General features: G+C 33.3%; 1 protein-coding gene across 1 annotated transcript; it reads left to right on the top strand.

Moving 5' to 3' along the window:
* Window positions 1-922: 922 nt before the first annotated feature.
* On the top strand, window positions 923-21,958 carry LOC122522292 (LHFPL tetraspan subfamily member 6 protein-like). The gene is made up of 7 exons (XM_043643220.1): window positions 923-1,114; window positions 2,442-3,229; window positions 3,617-3,883; window positions 13,101-13,219; window positions 16,168-16,343; window positions 17,464-17,562; window positions 20,602-21,958. Exons 3-7 carry the CDS (start codon window positions 3,794-3,796, stop codon window positions 20,733-20,735), a joined length of 618 nt encoding a protein of 205 aa, XP_043499155.1. The 5' UTR covers window positions 923-1,114; window positions 2,442-3,229; window positions 3,617-3,793; the 3' UTR covers window positions 20,736-21,958.
* Window positions 21,959-23,572: the final 1,614 nt, after the last annotated feature.

The raw sequence follows: 23,572 nt of genomic DNA, 5'->3' as shown, positions 1-23,572 counted from the left end.
TTTGTCTCCCTATGCTATCCCAGCACGTTCGTCTTAAGAAAGCTTTTAATTTCTACCTCCGAAATTTTCTCCCCCATTCTTAAGAAGACAAACGAGATGTTTCTTTTTTTCGAGACCAACGCACGTTGATATTTCCAGAGACGTCACGTGTTTCACTAGTTTTCGAGAAAGCACCATTATCGTTGCGAACGAGAAAATTATGACGAGAGAATTCATGCATGCGAACGTGTCCAACACACATCTTTTCACGTGATTCCAATTCGTAAAAAGAATGAGAAAAGGGAAGGCGAGTGGGAAGGAGACAGGAGGAAAGAAAAAAAAGATTGTTACGCGAATGAGTAGCGACGTAAAATTACCAGGCAAAGTAGCATCACGTAATAACGAAAACACCCCACTGGAATGTCATAACGTTATCCCTTGTTTTCCACTGTTTTTTTTTCCTTCAAATTATATGTACTCTTTTTTGAGAAAACAATTTTTTTTGTTATAAATTATATTATTTTTAGTATTTGACAAATAATTATTTTTCCATTGTGTATCCATTGGTATAAATTTAGTATTGCATAATCACATCAACATAATTAGCTACAATTTTTGTTCCTAAATATGAACCACAAATTAATTTCTGGAAGATAATATCAACATTTGTTAAGGAAATTTGTTTGAACAGTACTTATAATTATTTAATCTTTTGCATATTGTAACTATCCAGTTGAGATTGATTAAAATGTAAAATTTGAAATAAAATTCTAATTTCTACGATATATTGGATTCTATTAGAAAATGACTAGACCATTGATCGGTAAGATTAGAATCAATTTGACATTATAGACCGTGTCGAAGCGATTAAGCAGGAATCAGTGACAGTGTCGGTTAAACACTGAAACCAATTGGTGCGATGGCAAGCTCGTCGATGCTGTTGACGTTTTCCTCGTCAGGAGAAGGCCGAGAAGTAGGAGAAGGTAGAGGTGGAGTAAGAGGAAGAGAGATAAATCGAAGGGAGTAACGTTTTGCTGTTAACTAGGTCAAACCACAGATTACTTTCTGGCTAACTACGAGACGTTAGCAGAGGAAAATGCAACTAGCACGCACAACTTGCGTGCGTATCGTATATGTATGTGTGTTATATAATATCAGTGGTGAAGGTGATGGTGTTGGTGGCGGCGGTGGTTGCGGTGATAGAAAGGGGGTGGTTTAGGGAATAGTAGAAGCCCTCGACGTTGCGTTACATAGCGGTAAGCCTCGTACTTGGCCATGATCGCGTGCAGGTGCGTTCTCGTCCAGCAGGAGAGCGTACTTACTCGAAGAAGAGTAGTGAAACGGGGGAAAAGCTTAATGGATAGGCTTAGCTAAAGGAAAATTAGCGAATATGCGCAAACACCGTAAATATTTCCCGTTATTAATATAATACAAATAAATTTTATTGTATATTTGCATTCATTAAAATAGGAAAGACTTGGACCAGTTTTTGGTTTTTCATTTCTACAATTTTGTTTGTTTGCTTAAATTAATTACTAGAAGAATAATATGCTAGAATATATTTTGATTCCTTCTTTCTATATCGTTTGATGAAATTTTGAGTAAATATCTAGAAAATAAATTAGGAAATATTTATTCAATGATATTGAAATGAACGATTTACTCCATTGCCTGACAGAATGATATTGCTCTAGATACATGCTGATAACGTTTCAAATATCTTGGAATAATTTAAAACAATTACTTTTATTCATAAAAAAATATGGTTATTTAGATTACTTTTATTATATCACTGTAATTGAAATATAAACATTTAAAAATAAAATTAAATATTTTAACTTAAATTACAGGAATATTTATTTTTTCTTCATAAGAACGAAAATTATGATGAGGGAATAACTGCAAACATCAGCATACACAGCCGTTGCAGATACTATCCTATTGAATTAATAAATAATAAACTTCAATATAATGTAGCACCGATCGAAATAATTTCACTGCTGCACTCGTTTTTGTATCGATTTGTTCAAGCTTTCTTTAATAATTAATTAATAGTAAAATAAAAGAAATCATAATTGTATTGTATTCATCATAATTATGTAATTTATCAAGACTCGCAGGGTCTTTAAGATGTACTAGTTCGTGCGTATGTATTCTGTGTTTATTTCTCTCTCTTTCTCTCTCTATCTCTATCTGTCTTTTGGAAAGCTAAATACGAACGAGTAAATGTATGTATACATACGTGTAGCTTGCGCGACTTTAGAGGGAAAGAGAGTGAGAGGGAGAAAAGCATGCACGCGTCTCCTACCGGTAATTCGATGTAGATATGTATTTTACATATATAGAAATATTATATACATAATATAGAAATATATACAAACATATATATATATATATATATATATGCATATATATATATATTATATATTATATATATATATATATTTTGGTACATTCGCCAGATGGTTCAACCGAGATGCTGTGGCACCACGCTGTTCAAGAGAAGAGAACGCAAAGGGAAGGAGTGAGAGGGTGATGAGATGTTGGTGGTGGGAGCGAAACAGAGTACGGGGGTGAGCAAGATAGAGAGAGAAAGAGAGAGAGAGAGGGTTGGAGGGGGATGGAGAACGTAGAGGAGAACGGTCCAGTCGCAGTTCCGACACGGCACCGCGCGCGTCAACTTCGGATCAAATAGAGATAGACACGAGGTATAAGAAATCAGTTCATGATTTATTTGTCATTGCTAGTTTAACTTCCATTCTGACGTTTAGTCGTTATTCTTTCTTTCGTTCGTTCGTTCGTTCGTTCGTTCGGACGAGTCGAAACGAAATGGATATGTTCTCGTAAATATAATCTCGCATTTACGTTCGACTCTGTGGGAGAAATAACACGCGAAGAAAAAGTCATAAATAATAGGGTTGATATATTTTTTGGTCTTCTTTTTTATTTCTTGTTTCTTTTATTTTTCTTATTCTTATTTTTCTCTTAGGAACGCGTGTGTTCTTCGAACTATACACGTTAGATCGTACGCATTCGTATATATGTACGTACGTATGTGTATAAAATATATAAAAAGATACGTATACGAGACCACGCGTTAAGTTATAATTAGCTTTGAGCGTGTTTCTCATCTTCTTTCTAGAAGAAGAGAGAAAAGGAGAGAGAGAGAGAGAGAGAGACAGACAAAGCTTCTTCGACTGGGAAGCTCTTATTTTGACTTTCAACGTCATCGAAGCAAGCCGGCTGCTCGGTAATCTCCTCTATATATACGAATTTGATATTACTCGAGGAAGTAAACAGTGATAAAAGATCACGAAAAAGTGATAAACGAATCAAGAAATTTTTTATTGATCTTTAGTGATCCTCGATCGTTCGATTCTGCTCAGTTGTCGCTGGTAACATTTCTCAATTTCGATTTCTTCGAAAGAACACAAAAGAAGTGAAGAAGAAAAAGAAAGAACACTGGTGATAATGATAATTATAATAATAACAACAATTACGACAAAATTAATATCGATAAAATAAATAAAATTCTTATAATATCATAAACAAAATAATAATAATAATCATCACTTAATACAATAATATAATTAATAATAATAATCACTTAAAAGAAAAAAATAAAATTCTCTACCAGAAATTTTGTTGATTGGCGGAAATTACTTCGGCAAGAATTTTTATGGATAAAAAGAAAGTCGAGAGAATACGGACGAGTTTCGATTTTCGAGCTTCCGACGTTCGTCTCTGCGTTGGGACCTCGTGAAACGACGTGAAAGGGTAGTGCGAATGAGGCGAACGCTTTCAAACCGATGAGATGACAGTGCTCTGCGTGCTGTGGGCTACTCTGTCCACCGTTGCATCGATCCTAGCGTGTTCTGGCTTTTATTTGCCTTATTGGATACAGGTAAACGACATTCACTATCCTACTCTACTTTTCTCTTTTCTCTTGTAGTATTTTTTTTAACTTTTATTTTTTATTTATATTCCATCGCTGTTGTCAACAATCACAATTATTCGACGTTATATCTTTGTGTTCTCTCTCTTTCTCTCTCTCTTTCTCTCTCGTTTCTCTTTCTTTCACTTTATTTTACATTTTATTTTCTATTTTCCTGCTATTCTCATTTCTTTCGCTATCCTTTCTTTTAATTTTTTGTTTACCCGATCTTCGATCGTAACGGAGAATCAACTCTAAATTAGCTTCTTTTCATCTTTCTTGTGTACCTTCCACGTGGAAAAAGAGAAGCAACGAAAACATCACCCATCTTTCCTTACTGCTGTTTTTTTAAGAAAATCAACTTTCAGCATGCTACGCTTCTATTCTCTCGACAGAAGAATTTTTGTTATTATTTCTTTTTTTATTTGTTCGTTTCTTTTAAAACAAGATTTTCCTCGTCTCGTTTTACTAATTCTTTTTTATTCTTTGTCTCGAACGATCGATTATAATATCGATAATAATATCGTTATAAATACGAACGAATAATCAATCTAAATAACGTATAATATTTCTTTTTACTCTCTCTCTCTTCTTTTTCTCTCTTCTCTTTTTCTTTCTTTTTCTCCCCTTTTTAATTTCATTTAATTACTTTTGCAAACGAGTCGACGTTTCAACGCTTGCGATAACGTTTTATAATAGCAATATTCAAGTATACGTAGGTATGTATATAGACGCACGATATATTATTTAAATTCGTTTCCCGTTCGCGATGTGTTCTTAGTTATGAATTACAAATTACACGCTTGCTTGTTCACGTAGAAATTTAAGCTCGTTCGTCGAAATCGTTGTTTCGAGTGTAATAAAAAATAAAGGGAGCAAAAAGAAGAAAGAAAAAGAGAGGGGCAGAGGGGAGAGAGGGAGGAAGTTAGGATAAGAAAAAAAAATTCTGCGGTTTTCATAGTCGAAGCTTTAAGCGATTTACCAATTTTCAGGTCGAACTTTTAATGGACTGCAATAAATTGAAATCGAATGGCCTTAATTCACTCTTTCTAACTAACTGTGCACCGTTAATAATTACTTGAAAGTAGTTTTGTCTATGTATGTATTTATGCACACAAGATTTGTCAGTTTTCGAAGATTTTGCATTTTATTTTTATTTTTATATCGTAGTCCCATCCCTTTCTCTCTCTCTCTCTCTCTCTCTGTTTCTTTCCCTCTTTTTCCACCCTTATATATCGATATTACTCTTGGTTCGTTTCGTTTGAACGAGATGCGTTACAAGAGAGAGACACATTGAAGTTCCTTGTTATATCGTTTAGTACGTATATTACATTCGGCGATACGAGCAAATCGTATGGATATTTTCAGTTTTATTTTACAGTCGATATCACCTAACACACATATATATACACGCACACAGATCGATTGAACGAGATTCTTACTCGTTGACATAGTATGCACCGTGTACCATCTGTACATTCCTATATTTCGAAACGAAACCTAAGTATTTTTCAATACAAACGTTGTACAAGTAATCAGTGTATTACACGGTTGTTAGGTTTCAAAAAAATATCGTATTATGGGAATCTCTGTTATACAAAATAAAGAACTAGGGCAAAAATGGAATTACATTCTAAACATTGAAATAAAATATATTGTTATTTGGATATAATTGAAAGAAATATTTATATTAAAACAATTTTTCTGAGTTAGTTAGTCAGTTGGTAAGCAACCGAGCTTTCAGATAATTCGAATTTCATTAAACCTAAATACTTTGGAATACTTTTTTCTCATGTAAATTCTTGTGTTTATTTCTTATGATCTTACATTTGTTCCTACATTACGTTCCGTATTGTTCGGGAATTTCTGTAATTTTTAAACGGGGTTAAAGTGACATCGTGATCTAGGATGCCATGTTGTACGTTATTTTCTAGGACGTTTTTTTCCAATTCTTGAACTGTGTTAGAGCGAAACCATGAAATAGAAGTGCTGTGTTATACAGAGGTTACTTGTACAACTTTTAACAGATGGAAAATGTTTAATAAAATAACTCATTCGTAGGTATTATTCATTTGGATAACGATCATATCTTTGCGTTTCCATAATTGCTACTTCGTCGTTTGTTCTATTACATAATGTATTATAATTGTTTGTGTATATATAATATATATGTGCCAGATTGAACATTGTAATCGAACAAATTTACTTATTAATGATAATGTAATCGTTAATGAACGTATAACAGACGCATATAATCGTTTGCAAATAAACAAAATCACTATTATCTGTTAGATAGTTTATACGATAGTCGTTTTAGTTTAAACCTTTTGTAGTATAACCTTGTAATTTATCGTTTTCATAGTCACACTAATGTGAAAACAGTTTAACAGCAGCGATCAACGATATAAAGCAAATCAAAGGACGTCGATGTATAATGCAATAGATACGTTTAAACCAACATCATGCAACATGTAGGAATTAACAGATCAGTGAGATTTCAAACGATATTTGAAAAAAGCAGTAGATTTTACAAGCTTCGTTCGAAATCCGTAATTAAAATATATTCGATATTTTTCATTTTTTTATATTTTTTTCTTTTATGTTTTTGTTTAGATATATATAGGTACGTAAATCATGTTTCCATCCTTTGTTTTTTTATTTTTATTCGGTCAAAATCAAAAAAGCACTTTGATGCATCGTATATATGCAGAGAAATTACAAATGCATATACGCATCAATATTATATGTTCGTCGATATTGTTGATCGCGAGCACTTTGTTAACGTTGCACCAGAAGATGAGCTTATAACTGCATAAAGCAGAACGGTTAGGTAGTACGGTAAAATGGTCCCATTCAATTAACGATTCCAAATAATATGAAATTGAGATTACATGGTGACGATAAATCAATACACGCACATACACATATATATATATATATATCATTTCTTTCGAATTATTTCGCATTTGTATTTTTATATTATTACCTAGGTATAAAGGTATGTTACCTTATTTTTCTTCTTTGGTAAGTGAACGAACCAACCAGAGAAAAAGAAAAGAATAGAAAAATGATGGCGGTATAAGGTAGAACATCGTACACACGTATCCCTTTCCTAGTAGCACATAAATCCGTCTTTGCCGTACGATCGGTTTACGTCCGTAAGTAGTGTAACATAGAATGTGAGAGAGAAAGAGAAAAATAGGGAGTAAGGTAGATAGAGATAGAGAAAAGTAGGGGTTGCTTCGAACGGTTGGCCCCGACGTAGAACTTTACTCGTAGCTTTTTTACACGACGATACGAATGACGTTTCTAGCCGCGACGGATATCCGGCCGTTGGTTCGTTGCTTCGCGGAAAAGCGCGATACGTCCAAGCAATTGGCCGATCTCCGTTGAGAAATGTTCGTCTCATAGACCCACCCTTCTTATAACATCCCTCTCCCTTATCATCCCCTTACCTCACCTCCTCTGTTTTTTCTCTTTTTCCTTATTTCCTCTTCTCGGCTCCTTACACTCGTTTCCTTTCGGCTAGAAACGCCTTCTGCGACACACGCTCTAACACACACAAACATTGAGCTTTTACAACGAAAGTAGAAGAAAGGAAAGAGAAAGAAAGAAAGAGAAAGCGAGAGAGAGAGAGAGAGAGAGACTTATCGTCAAGCGAAAGTATAGTACTCGCAGTTTTTCCTTCTTATTTTTTTTCTCCTACCCTGTCTTTTCTTGTGAAGATGGAAGAATTGGTATATATATATATAGAGAGAGAGAGAGAAATAGTCGATCGATATCTTTGCGTATATACGCGTGAGAATGATATACAAAAGTAATACCAGTAAAGTAACAGAAGAAGAGTTAAATTGATTTATTATACATATTCTCAGTTTTTGGCAAAACATACGGCGTTATATGTATAGATGGAATTTAGGTTAAAAGATACACAAAATAATTAATGAGAGTAATATATTAATGAAATAATACATTAGGAAGTAAATATGATATGTATTTTGAACATATTATTTCATTTTATTTTACATATCTATATGTCAACGTTATATTATATACTTCGGTTAAATCGTAAAAACCGTAGGTCTTACCTGGAACAACTGGACGTTTTTGGGAAAGCATATAAAAATAATTTTATTATAGATTAAAACTAGTAGTTTTAGGAAATAAAGAGGTTAGATATGAATTCACAAAAGACGAGTACTTAGGTGGATAGAACAGCACGACTAACAGAAAATCTGTTTTCAAAGGACAGAAAGAGATAAGAATGGATCTACGAGTACTCATTGTTCGCGTTTATTTTATTTTCGTTTTCATAGTTTTCGAAGGAAATGAATTTAATCCTTTAAATCAATAGAGAAACTTTATTTTAAGATTAAATAAGCCTTAAAATGAAAAAACATATTTTCTGTCTCCGGATTTACAACAATGCAGTATAAGCAGGAATTGAAATGAAATCGATAAATATTTTTCCTATACTTGAGATTACATTCCTATTTAATATTTTGACTATTCGCTTTTTATATATTCAAATATTATTTACTAAAAGTATGTAATTCTGCTTCATCATGTTTAAATAGGTCAGTATAGTTATTGTTAAGGATTTAGTTGATCATTTCAGGAATTAACAAATTTCACAAAGTAACAGCAACGTACAGTGAGTGTCCCTTAAAATCATACACCGTTATGCTTACTAGATTTTTGCTTGAAAGCTATTAGTATAGTGTGTTTAAAATGAAGAACATTTAGAAATAGATGCATTAATATACATTAATTTCATATTAAATGAGTTTAACTTAAAAGCTTTGTTTATAACAAGTGAATTAAACAAATACAGAAATAATGTAAAGAAAACGTCCGTATCTTAAAATCGTACATGTTGGTATAACTGTAAAAATAAGAATAATACAAAGTATATTTGTTGAAAAATTACCTATCTATTAATATACTTCGAATATTAAACAATTTCGATCTAATATTTTATTCGATTAAAATTTTCAACTCGAAATCATTGCTGAATAAAGACGTTAAAAAAAATATATATTAGTTTAAACAATCCTAAATATTAATAAAATACATTAGAGTATTAAACATACCTTAAATGATTGTTAATTAATCGAAGGAAATCAATGTTGTAGTGTAAAAGCACGGAATACAAGTTCGACGTACCGTCCTCTTCGAAATACATCGTTAAACTGGTTTGTTGTCTTCTATGAAAGTTAGTTGAAATTCTATTGTTGATTGTTGTTTACATTACTTCCCGAAGATTATATATACACATATAACGAAAGTAATATGCGTAGAAAATAAAATGTATTCCTCTGAAAGTCATATAAACAATATTCAATAAAAGTACTTTCACAGAGGACAACGAGCCAGTCTAACAGTACATTTCGAAGAGAACAGTACGTCAAACTTATTCTCCGTGCTTTTAGACTACAATTAACATTTCCTTTAATTAATTAACAATCATTTAAGGTATGTTTAATATTTTAATGTACTTTTTTTATATTTATGATTGTTTAAACTAACATATATTTTTGTTAACGTTTTTATTCAGCCAAAATTTCGAGTTGAAAATTTTAATCGAATAAAATATTAGATCGAAATTGTTTAATATTCGAAGTATATTAATAGATAGGTAATTTTTCAACAAATATATTTTGTATTATTCTTATTTTAATGAGTATTAAATTAATTTTAATATTAAAAAATATTTAAATAACAGTAAAAACAAAGGATGACTAATCGTTAGACATAGTACACCTCCTGTTTTTACAATTATACCAACATGTACGAACTGAAGATATGGATGTTTTCTGTATATTATTTTCATATTTTTTTAATCCACTTGTTATAAACAAAGCTTTCAAGTAAAACTCATTAAATATGTAATGAAAGTATATTAATGCATTTATTTCTAAATTTTCTTAGTCTTAAACACATTATACTAATAGCTTTCAAGCAAAAATCTAGTAAGAGTAACGGTGTACGATTTTAAGGGACATTCATTTTAGATAATATACAATAGTTAAGAATTGTATGATTGAGTCTGTGCGACAGTTAAGGGCCATCATCGTTAATACTTGATTTTAGTCTCATAATTACACGACGTAATCGGATTATAGGAACGTCAGTATATTTCAATAAATTAGTCGGTAGTAGGTATTCCTTTGTTGGGAATTACCAGCGAACGAACGTGGTCTACCGAGTCAATATTCGAGTATTAGCGGATTCGAACTTTATTATCCGCATAATGTCGCACTGAAGCGGGCGCTCTCTGACGAAACAATAGATATTTAATGTTATATTCATCGTCGATGTCTCGTTTCTGAACGATGTTGAGAATGAGTGTATGTGTGTATGAGAGAAAGGGAAAGAGTAGGAACGAACGAAATTTTACGCATATAGGATCAAAGCGTACGGAACACCAGCAACGTTGCGTTACATTTGCATAAGAAAACAGGAATCTCCAAACGCGTTATCCAACCTTTTTATTTTCAAGTGTGTCGACCAGCTGCGAATTTACTTATCTCTCCTCGGATTTACACCTACGTGCACTCACGATCTTCCTGGTAAAAAATTTCAAACTTTATAGAGTAGTTACCTTCCTTTTTATTTGGTTTTCATTTTTAATCATTTTTCTCAACGATGTAGGAATTATTTTCATAAAATTGTTCTAGCTAAATAATCCTCTAATTTCGGATAGATAAATAAATTATTTTTATTCGACGAAAAAAGTAAAACGTTAAAATATGTTAGTACTTTGTTAAACGTTTATATCTTGAAAAAAATCAAACTGTGTATAAAGGATTAGGAAAAATGATATTAGGAAATTCAAAAAAGAGGTAGCGATGGTGTAAAATTTTATCCAAGAATGTACCATAGATCTTGCATATGTATGTAAAATCCTTCGATTTTTTATCTCCCCTTTTTCTCTCTCTTCACCGTGATTTATACGAACTTGCAAAGTTTACTTTCTCCTTTTTTGTCTCCTCTTTTAGATTTTCTTTTTCGTTCTTCTTCTTCTCCTTCTTCTTCTTCTTCTTTTTCCTACTCTTCTTCACCGTCTCCTCTTCTTTTTCCTTTTCGTCTTTCTTTTTCGAGCCTCCTATGAAGGAGACGCTGCCTGATTAGGATTCTTAATCGACCGAAACCTGGCGCCGTTGTAGTTTCGAAGTCGCCGCGCGTTTTTGTTTGAGATAACGCTAAGATAGTGTGCAGTATCCTGGCAAAGGATACCTTGGAAGAATATGCGAAGCGTACGAGCTCGAGGTAACGCGGTTATTAGCATACCGATGGTTCTCGGAATTGCCACATTACAAATTCTGCATGAGGGAGCAGGAGATAGACAGAAAAAGAGAAAGAAAGAGAGAGAGAGAAATATTATAAGATAATAACAAATAAAGCATTTAAACAACCTACCTGAATAATTCGATTATTATTAGCGATTTAAATAAATCTTTCAAACGAAACTTTTCTTGGTTTCGAGGTTAACGTAATCCCACGTTAATAATTTCTTCGTAAGCGTAGAGAATATATGCTGGTAAATATTTTCTTCTTTTTTTTGTTTTTAAAGGGAATAATATATTTTTCTACGTACTATTTAATAGGGCATTTTTAAGACATGGAATTACTTTGGAGTTTTTATTATTACCCTCTTTTTTTACTTAATAAATAAAACTAAAAAATAGATACGTAACGCGTAACATAGTAAATATATTACAGCTATATAACATGGGATTATGCTACTTTCGAATCCAAGTAGTAAGTTTCGTCTGGAACGTATTATTTTTTATCATCAATAACAACGAGTTATTTAGGTGTTTCGTTTTAAATATCTCATCCAATATATACATTTAAATTGACTATTTTCCATAAGATATTTTTCATAAATTTATAATATATAAAATATAATTTATATATCTTTTTAATAAATATCAATTAAAATATAAAAGATAGAAAAGATTATATGGAAGCAATTATATCAACACCCTCCCTATAGTAATTTCGATGTATGAAAACATGTGGTTCGCGAAAGTCGGCTGTTTCAAGGACTTCATTACATGATTTATATAGGAAACTTTACGATTTTAGCCAATTAGGAGTTACGCAAGTCGTAACATTTACACGCTCTGTGAGATTCAATTTATCGTTAATCCAAAAAGGATATTTCGCGACTCGATGGTATCCTTCGTACAGATTTGTATAAGTAGATTATATTTTTGTTCCTTTTCTCTTTCGTTTTTTCTCTTTATGAAAAAAAAAAAGAGATTTCAAAACGAAAAATGCGACCATTTTAGCTCGAGAATATTCTCTCTTTTTTGCCGTTTCCACGCAAATTTTTCTTCATACTTACTTATTTACGTAGTTACTTACTTATGAAAATACTTTAGCATGTTAGTCGATATACATAGCTGTGTAACGCGAAATAACGAGAACGTTGAAAAATGAACGCGTTCAACACAACGATAATACTTAGAAACCGTCCTCCGGTCGTTATTTTTTTCTCTCTGTCTCTCTTTCTCTTTCGCACTATTTTTTTTTAATCCGATTTTACGCAGAGTAAACGCGGAAAAATTAAATGGATACGAATTTAATCACGTGTTCGTTTAGGTATCTATTAATCAAGCTCAGGCTTAATGATGTTTTTTCTGAAACGTTTTGGCTTTCTCTCTCTCTCTCTCTCTCTCTCTCTTTCTTTCCCATTCTTTTGTTGGTATTTAAATATATACGTTTGTTATCTGTTCGTTTCATCACAGCTCGTTAAACTAATTCGTTCAATTTTTCTATTAAATGATGTATCATCGATGCGACGAAAAAACAATTGTCTCTTTAATAAGGCCAATTTCCTTTGTTACTAGTTCGTATTCGTCGATTGACGCTCGTTAGAAATGTTAAACAAAACTTTTTTCTAAAAGGTTGAAATTGATTTACCTTAACATCAACACTTTCTTACTTTGAAACATTCTAGTATACTTTCTTGACTCTCTCCTAAAGAGGAAATTTCAAAGAACATTTTTCGTCATATTTTTCCACAGAATCGCATCGTAAAACACGGCCGCGTAAGATCGGTGCGTGAAGCGTGAAGCAGACCTTTTTCTGGTCTACCCTATATGCATAGGACCTTAAAATAGCGAATGGTAAGCGCACACTGACGTCTGTTTAGATTTATGTCTACACTTTTCAGGGACGACTACTGGGAAAGGCCGACGCGTACTTCAGTTCCTTTCGACGTTGCAACTATCCACGAATCAGAGCACCTAACGCTACACCTGAGATAGTTTACCAGTGTGCACGGTACTCTAGGTATGTATGTATGTAAATGTATGTTTATCTATGTATTTATGTATGTATGTATTTAAATATGTAGGGGTCGTATGTATCCTCATACTCATTGGTTCTTCCTATAGACATATCTATGTATGTATACGTTTGCGGTTCGTTTGTGTGTACACGTGCCGCCCATTTGCCCGCATTTCCGCGACCGGAACCGCATCCTCCTCGTTTAGCGCGACCAGAAATTCCTGAATGTATCACCACTGTGCCTGCTCGAAAATGGCAAATATCGTCCGCGCCATTGTTTGCCAAAACTGAATCTCTTCCTTTGAATTTTCATATACACGTCTACGCTTGTATTTTTCCGTGTGAAGGTTTGGGCGTGCGTGTAAGCTACATGTGTAAGTTACACGTAACAATGTAACGCTTGTATACTTGAGCTAGTGGAAAGATATTTGAGAGGTAGACAGAAATTCGAGACGCATGGAAAAACAAAGTTTTCCCTTTGAAATTTTTGTTAAGCGCATGTTCGTTTGAAATTTTCTACAATTAATTATGACAGATGAGTGTACGTATTTATTTCTCTTTGTACATTTGTCACAAGGTATCTTTAGGTTGGTTTATAGATATAATAGATAATATAATATATAATAAATAAAATAAAATTATTTTATTCCCTTTTTTCAATTCTTTTATTATTCGTTTAAAATCATTTAGCTGCGAGGAAATATTAATTGAAATGAGCTTTTTTTTTTATTCGAAGATACGAGAAATTGTTTTTAGATTGAAATGAGAGTGTAGAATAAAAATTTTAGTTTATATGAAAACGTCATTCTACGAGTTTTATCGATGAGCGTAAATAAATTTACTGAAAATAAATTTTTGCTAACGAAGATGTCAAAGTGCTATCTGTGAAAGGGGTATATAAAAAAAACATACTCATAAAACATTAATTCCACGATACGTATGCAAAAAGGACGAACGCTCACAGCCGATTACTGTTTGAAAAAAGACAGAAAATTAACAAAATAAAAAAAAAATATATATATATCGTATCTGGGTATTCTATCTAAAGTAAATAATTGTGGGACCAACAAATTCTGAAGGATATAATTGATTTAACTCTTGTGTTTCTGTCAGGCATTTTCGATTGAAAAGAAACGTTAACATTAATGATTGCCTATCGATGTCGCATATATTCATCAAAATTTGTTCATCACTAATCGATCTAATTCCATTTAAACTTATCAAATATTTTCTGAGTAATTCGTTACTAATTCTGCGAAAAAAAAGAAGAGAAGAGAAGAAAAAAAAATAAACATGAAACGAAATAAATTGAAATTTTCGTTTATATATACGATATGGTAAATTAATTCTCAAATAATTGATATTGATTTAAAAATAATTTTGTGAAAACTAATGAAACTCTATTATTTGTTTAAAAATCGGATAATTTAAAAATATATTAAATATTTTGAATATAATAAATACTGTTAAAACATTCATTTTCAAACATATATACACAAATGTGTTTTTTATTATTTATTATTATTTAAATATTATTATCTACGCGCGCGCGCGTAATATACTTTTATTATATTACTTAATATATACATATAAATTCGAATTAAAGGGTTATACCGACTCTGCGCTCGGAAAAACTAGTACAAAAAGAAAATTTTTGTATTGACGTAACTTTTAAGTAGCATCACTATCCCACGGGTTTGACACTTGTCCCGCGAGGCAAGGGTATGGCCCGAGAAAGGGTTGAAAAAATTTGAAAGTCGCGTCAAACAAAAATTTTCTTTTGATGGTAGTTTTTATGAGGTGGTATAACCCCTTAAGTCAACGACTTAGCCATGTTGAATTATTAATTGCTGGCCGATCACTAAAGTCAACCAACGTGGACATAGTTATTAATATAGATGGGTGACCCAAAATCCGGAGAAATAAAAGAAAAAAACAGTGTGTAAAAAGACGCAATCTCTTTAATAGTGTAAGAAGGTGTGTTCATAAAGAAACGATTCGATCCTCTACAAAATAAATAATAAGATAAAATATAAATTCGAGCGTAAATTGATGATTATATCATTTTGATTCAATCGAAAATCGTTCTATTCAATTCCAAACTTGACCAAGAAATAATCTTATGAATCGTAATGCATGTGTATATTCCATAGTATTCACAACAATACTAGTAACAGCTGTCTAGTATTCGTTGATAGCCGAACTTGGAATTAATTACGAGCGTGCAAGGTATATCGCGGGAGGGATGACGTATAAATTATTCTGTAACTGGCAACAGATATCCCGAGCGTAACGTAACGGAGGCAAACAATGACAACGATCAACACGGGATAAAGCGTCCCAAGCGAAGCTGTTGAACGGAGCTGCATACTCATACATACATACATAGATACATACACTTGCACAGATATCTTTCGTAACTATCAGAAAGACGTTTAATCTTTGTCATCTTAAAAGGTAGAGAAGAATTTGGAAACTTATTGAAATAAAATTACATTTTTTACAACGAAGAAAAATGGATAAAAACATTTTTTTAATATTTTGTATTGAATTTATTTAGTATTTTTACATATCTCGACTAATATATATATTTAGTACAAAATCAATTAGATATACATATTTAGTTATTTTTCAGTAAGTAAAAGATATAAGACAATCTATTGTTATGCCTTTTATATTAGATTATGTTTTTAGTAATGAATATCCAACACATGTTAAACATTTTTTTTTATAGATATTCTCGACATACTTTTATGGAAAAATAGCAAAAATTCTTTTCTCATATAAATATAGATATTTATATTAAAATAGTCGAAGTTCTTCGTTCAATGTTGATAATGTTTTGTAAATTTGTAAATAAGTTTTCAAATATATTCTTAACAAACGAGAGATTGAAAAATGTATATAAAATATTTAATGATAAAAGATCAAACGGAAAATAAAATTTGCAGTTTCTGGGATATACCAAGTGCATGGTGGCAAGCCAGTACGGTAACGATGGGGATCGGTGTATCTATCGCAGTGATCGGTGCTTTGACTCTTCTAGCAGCTGCATCTTCTTTTCTACCGCATATTCTAAGGACTCCGAAGCATACGAGGCTTCTTGGTTCCATCCATTTCATAGCCGGTGAGTAGTCCTATTCTCGTTTAACAACAAACTGCATTTCTAACGCATATAATCTATCGATTATCGGTATAGTACAAATAACTCGCCTTGGATCGTGGTTGGCGATTTGCTCCTAGTTAGAGGAAAGGAGAGGAGAGTAGGTATCATAGCATTCAAAGTTTAGTAGATGATCGTTCTCGTCGATCTTAATCGAGAGTAAATAACTTTACGGCTTGTACTAGTAAACCGTGATGGAACGTTTAACGTTTGGTTGCTTCTAAGGTATGCGATTTAATTTAATTGTACGTTTATATGTATTGCATATTTCGAATTCCATTTGCGAATGCGTTTGGAATAAACTAAACTTTTTCTATAGTTAACAAATACCTATCCCCTTTTCAATCAATATCTCAAATTAATCGAATATACGATTAAAATACTTTGATCGATTTTCAATTCTATACGAATTTATTTTTCCTCTTTTCACAAAAACACCTCATGTAATTCGAAATATAAGAAAACGATGTTAAAAAGAGAAACCACATTGGATAAGGTAATAATCTCGAATTCTCAGAAAATCGAGAAATTTATCCTCTCACTGAAAGCCTATCGAACTTTCCACGTTCCTGTTAAATGGTCCCGCTTATAACTGAGTTCCTTGAGGTAATCCTTCGATCGACGTTGCTATCCTTGAGATAATCTACCACAGAATCGAGTTTATCTCGTCGTCGTCGTCGTCGTCGTCGTCGTCGTCGATGTCGTCGTTGTCGATGTCGTCGTCGATGTCGTCGTCGTTGTCGTTGTCGACGTCGTCGTCGTTGTATTCGTCGTCGTCGTATTCGTCGAGCAACCACCTTACAGCGGTGAACCGTGACATTTCTGGAATTTCTCGGTTTCGAGCGTGTTTCCATCAAGGAGAGTGGGAAGATCGATGGTATCTCTACGTGGAAAGTTAGTTCAGCTATACAAAGAGAGACATCGAAACAACATAGGTTTCCTCCTCTTTGTATTATTCTACTCCTTCTTATTCATACTCTTATTCTCCTTATTTGTTCTATAGTTTGTATTATTTTATGGAATAGAATATCAAAGCTAATGACAAATATTCTTATACTGTGTATCTTTCATCTGTGTATTGCAGCTGCAATGATATGTGGTGGTTTGGTGATGTATCCTATTGGATGGGACAATCAAGAAGTACGTGAGTCCTGCGGCAAAGCTGCGAACGTGTACAATCTCGGTGAGTAAGCTGTTTCTCTATTTCTCTTCCTCTCTCTCTCTCTCTCTCTCTTTCTCTAGTTGTAGAAGCAAGCTCGTCATTTCCTACTAGTAGAATGGTGCTAATCGCCGATGTAAGGGTCGACCGCGCAACGATCATTACGCACCTCGTATAACCACGGAACCTAACGACGCTCTTATTGTAGGTTTCTCTTTCTCTCCTTCTCTCTTACTCTCTCCCTTGGAACTTTCTGCATCCTCGAGGCAGGCACGAGCTCTCTCATCCCTTTTCACGTTAGTTTATGAACCTAAGCTGTATCGCGGACTTACGCTACTTGTTCGACCGTAACACTAACCTTCCTAACCGTTTCCTGCTATCTGTTTCTCTTGTTTCTTCATTACGATGTTTCTCTCTTTTTCTTTCTATCTTTTCCTTTCTAGTATTCTATTTTTGTTTATAACACATATATACAGATATATATATAAATTTTTTTTTAATTTATTGCGTACAGACCGTACTAACAAACTTGTCTAATTAAAATTCTAATCTAATTTGCTCTTGTTTTTTCGTTCTCTTTTTTATCTGTCTGACTGTCTGCCTGCCTGCCTGCCTGCTTGCCTGTCGCTTTCTTTTTCTCTCTTTCTATTCTCTTTCTGTTCCTTCGGAAAGGGTTAATCAATTTGAAGCTTCCGTCGCGACCCTATCCTAAAGAATTCTCCAAGGATTCCGAGAGAAATGAACTTATCTGCGACCGATCGACCCGACAGGAAACTGTTACGACGCGCTACCGCCCCTGGAATTAACTTCTCGCGAAAACGTTTTCGATCACCGAGATTTTTCCGCGATTTATCGTCAAATGAAAAAAAAATAAAAGAAAGAAAGAGAAAGAGAAAGAGAGAGAGATAGCAATGTCCTGTCGCGTTTCTTACGGTTCATCCAACGATTTGATTATAAGCAGACTTTTTACGTATTAAATCGAACCTCCTAGGTGATCCATTTATGTTAGATTATTTTCGAATAAATTTAATGGACGTTCAACGACATTTCGTATTCACGTTAAATTGACAATGGTAAGGAAAATTTCTCTTAATGCTTTTTTTTTTTGGAATGTTACATACTTTTGTGAATGGTAGCAGTGCTTTGGAAGGAAATCTTTTGAAAAAGGATTTTTGTAGAAAGTTTAAATCGAAGCAGATAAAGAAAGAAATAGAAAGAGAGAAAGAAAGAGAAAGAAAACTGTAGCGAAAAGGAAAGTCATTTTCCTTAACGAAATAGACTTAAAACTGCTATGTACTTACATACGTATGTATTTGTACACGTTTGTACATTAGTATACGTGAGCTCGATTTTATCTTCACACGTTTTGCACGCGAAGTATTTCCTACTTTTCGATTTCCTTTATTATTTTTTTTTTGTCTTTCTTTCTTTTTTATTCTATTTTTACAAAGATTTTCCGATATTCGTTCTATGTACTACAATAAGCAGTACGTTTTTACAATATTATCCATTCTAGCGTAAAAACTGCTAATGCCAGCAGTAGATAGTTAGGTTAGTATTACCGTTTTACCGATAAGAATGATAAGTGCTACTACGCGAACTTTTATTAACGTCTAAAAGAGAATACGCGTCTTTCATTAAGTATACATATATTTGTATTGAATGTTTTCTTTTTTATTTATTTTTCTCACATACACTTTACGATTTGTCAGATAGACATTTGGTAAATTGTTATATTTGTAGAAAGATAGCGAGTGAACGGTGTCTCCATTGAAATAATAGTATCACTATTGACATTTATTTCGTATATTTTAATTTTTTACTAGGTCTCTCCAGAGTATATTCTTTTGAGTCTTCTCGAGATACATATGTTGATAATAATTATCGTTGATTAGCTAGTTTTTAATTTAAATGTAGTCTTAAATACTTGACTATCGTTATACTCTTGTGGAATTTCTGTATTATTATATATAATTTTAGTTTAGGCATTTGATTTTTCTTAATTTGAACGTAATATTATATGTTTGCATTTATTAAAGTTTACCTTGATTTTCTTCTCACATAACCATTCTTCAAGAGTGTAAATTTATTCTTGTAGCGCGTTAGTTGGTTGTTGCGGATCTTTGTCTCTGGTAAACATTGCAGTGTCATTCGCAAATGTTAGGATTTTGCAGTTTGCCTTTACTGGTATGTTTGCTCTATAGAGGTTGTAGACAATTAGTCCGAGGATGCTTCCTTGTGGCCCCACAGCTTTGATACGTCTAATCTCTGAACGAGTATCCTTGATTTTTACGTAGAATGTTCGATCAGGAAGGTAGGATTTTAGGAGTTTGTAATACAATGGTAAGCGTATTTGTAATAGTCCATGGTGCCATATTTTGTCGAAAGCTTTTTTTTATACCTATGAGGATATGGCTGTACAATACTTTTTGTTTTCCAAAGCTGTGATTATTGTATTGATTACAGAGTATTTAATATCTTCATGAGGTGAAAGTGATAATAGATATCTTTCAAATTTTGTTTTATTGTAGTCTCATATGCTTTTTTTGACTTCTTTCATTAATTTATTATAATAAATGTGTTCGTTTAATCGAAATTAGGATGACTCTTTAGGGGAATCGACAAGCGCTTAGAAAATTTTTATCGGCTAGACAAATGTTTTGTTTAAATTACCGAGGATGATGCATCGAGTGCAATTATTGGCTCGACGTTATCTCTTGGGATCTCTCACTCACTCACTCACTCACTCAGTCTCTCCCTCTCTCTCTCTCTCTTTCTCTTGATTAAGCTCAAATCTTGAGCTTAGAGTGTCCCTAAGGGTAACCGTATTGTTGTGACAAGTACACATGGGACACGATAGGAACGGTAATGCATAAGAGACAAGCAGAAAGAGAGAGACAAAGAGAGAGAGAGAGAGAGAGATGCATCTAGAATTAGAGAATGAAGTTATGTTAGAACGTAGAGACAAGAGAAACGGGTCCCAAATCAAAGCTGAAATTCATCGGTCAAAGAGACACGACAGGTTTAGGAGTCGATGACGTGCCAACGGTTTATGCGTTTCAGGCAAATGCTCGTTGTCCTGGTCCAGCCACCTCCTCATCGGCTCGGTAATCTTGCTGATGCTGTGCTTCGGTCTGAGTTTCTGCGCTGCCCGATACAAGCCGTCAAACTCCCACACGGATCCCTTGCGCATTTGACAATCGATTCGCGCCTACGCTTCGCCGAAGACGACGACAACCGCTCTCTCTTTCGTCACCGTCTGTTGATCGTCACTCTGATGTAGTCAACCTGATGACATACATATATACGTACGTATATCTTTACTCTGTATGTGTATGTGTATGTGTGTGTTGTGTGCAAGCAATGCGTGATGAAGCAAGGATGTTTGTCTCTATATATATGCGTGGTACGTATGTGTATGTATATCTACTTATATATTACATCGAAGAAGCAGTAAGGTGACTACAAAATACGTATTCCTAGGAGAAATTGCATCGATTCTCAATTCTCGTTGCTCTTTCGAATATCGTCACGTGAGTATACTCGCGAGAATACGAAATCGATTGTTCTCTCTATAAGAATAGTTTCAAATATATATATGTATGTATGTATCTTAACTTGGGCGTTTCTGTGTGTGCGCGTGTGTTTGTTTGTTTGTTGTTTGTTCGTTGGAAGTATGACTTAGTAGATAGAGAAAATAATAAAAAGATAAAAGACGAGTCTAAAGAATCGTCGAGTAGAAGCGATTTCAAGAGTCGTACTTCAGTCACAGTGGGTTCATTTTCGCCATCCTACTCGAAAACTCTCCTATCATTTTTTCTCCTCTCCTCCATCCTTGTACCGATTTTTAAGAGTAATTCTCTCGAAGGAAATTCTAACTGGAAGAATTCGAATTGATTTTATATTCTTATTTTCTTTTTGCCTTTTCTTTTCTTTCGTTTCTCAAAGAGGTTTCCTTTAGTTTTTTTTTTTTTTAATATTTTCATTGAAAAATTACCTAAGGCAAAATGAACGAAGGATGAATTCTTTTCTCTTAGATCGATTCATACAAAACCGCTTTTGACTCTTGTGTAAGTATAGTATAGGTATACCATTGGAGAAGGAATTTTGGCTCTTATCTTACAAGTATATTATGTTGGCATCCTTTTTCAACTTTAGCCCGCGGTCTTCGAACTCATTCAAATCCTTTCGTTTTGTGAAGATTTGAATTCCTTTATAAACTACTCTCGAGAAAAAGAAAAAGAAAAAGGAAAAGAAAGAAAGAAAGAGAGAGAGAGCGAGAAAACTCGTTCTTCTTTTTCACTTTTTTTTCTTTTTCTATTCATCCATCTATCTGTCTTTCTGAGGTTGCTTTTAAAAGCTGGCCGCAGGTAGATGCCCGTCTTTTCCTATGAGAAAGAGTATAAGAGAAAGACAAAAAGAGAGAAAAAGGATGGGAAGAAGAAACGACGAGAGAAAATGACGTACAAATGGAAGCGTTAAATTCGGATGCCTCATAGTTTACGCAGTAGCGTACATAAATACGTATACATATACATATACATATAAATATACGTATACTAATGTAGGTATTTAGCGATATAGTGATGGAATTTACAGCGTGGCACGCTTATCTCCGGCAAAGCTGCGTTGCCGTTGCTGGATTCTACTACCCTTTCGCGTGGACACTTGTCTCCCAGGGGTTTTAGGTCGTAAACAAATACTTCGTAAGTACGTTTACCCCGTGTACGGATTTAAAGCTCGTACATACATAAGCTTTAACTTCTCTCCACTTGTATATTTCTATATATATATAGATATATACCTATATTGTGTATATATATACATGTACATACATTTATATGTAGTTATAACACATTATCGGTGTACGGCTATGCTCGCACGCGTATACATCCAATAAATCTTCACCCTTATCATTTTCAAAGCACTAACTCGATGACGATAAGCTTAGAAATTTTTGTACTTTTCCTATTTATTTTTACTTATATAAATATTTTCATCATTTTTGTCGTTCCAATGATATATAAAGTTGGATCTCGTTGTTCTCTCGATAAAATATATAAAGTATAACAGAGAAAACGTTCGACATACAAAGGCATTATCGCTCAACCAATGAAATAAGGAAAAAAAAAATGGCTTTCGATCCAAATGATAAGTTTAACGTCCCTTTCGCTAATTCTATTAGGATTTTTACGCAATAATGCGGGTTTTCTCTTACTGATTTTTACCAATCCCTGATTTGATTGCAACACTACACTCGTGCGTGCGTGTAATACGTGCTACGCGTATTCCACTCATTCTCCATCTCTCTTTTTGTATCTCTCTCTCTCTCTTTCTCTATCTCCCTCCCTCCTTCTTCTCACACTATGAATTCAACAATACGATCCACTGTACTTTTTTTCGGTGAAAACGAAAATCTGTGGTAAAATCCAAGGGTTTTTTATTACGTTTTTCTTCTATGATTGTGTGCAGGCGCGTGTGTTTTTGTTTCGTTAGGATCAACCAGTCGAAATATTTCACTGACAGAGAGGGAGAAAAAAATTGTTAAAAAAAAGATTTATCGAATGCCAAAAAAAATATGAAACTGGATATTTTCAAATAAAAAGACAGTTATCATCTTTATACAAAGGTGTTATAGACTTTATTTTATCGACATCGAATTCCGCGTTCCTTTTTCGTTATAAAATTTGATGGTGATAATGATAATGATAACGATGACAATGGTGGGTGTTCGAAGAAGGAAAAAAAGAAACGAAAAGAAATGAAACGTCATGGCGTTTACGTAACGAGAATCCTTTTTTCCTCGAGAATTCTATGAGTATACTCGTTTCTTTTCCATCATCTCACTCGTTATCGATCGGTTCGTTTCAATAGTTTTTTTTAATAAAAAAAAAACAAAAAGATAAATCACGTAAGAGAAATCGAAAGCGTTGTAATCAGGACATGATATTAGCAATCTATACGTTTTTTTTAAAACTAACGTCTGACATTTAGAAAATAGAATTCTCTACTTTAGAAATATAATCAAATTCAG

Source organism: Polistes fuscatus, unplaced genomic scaffold (assembly GCF_010416935.1).
Source record: "Polistes fuscatus isolate 324 unplaced genomic scaffold, CU_Pfus_HIC Scaffold5, whole genome shotgun sequence".
Taxonomy (NCBI): Eukaryota; Metazoa; Arthropoda; class Insecta; order Hymenoptera; family Vespidae; genus Polistes; species Polistes fuscatus.
The sequence above is the reverse complement of the archived record's forward strand: the minus strand, read 5'-3'. Positions and strand labels throughout refer to the sequence as shown.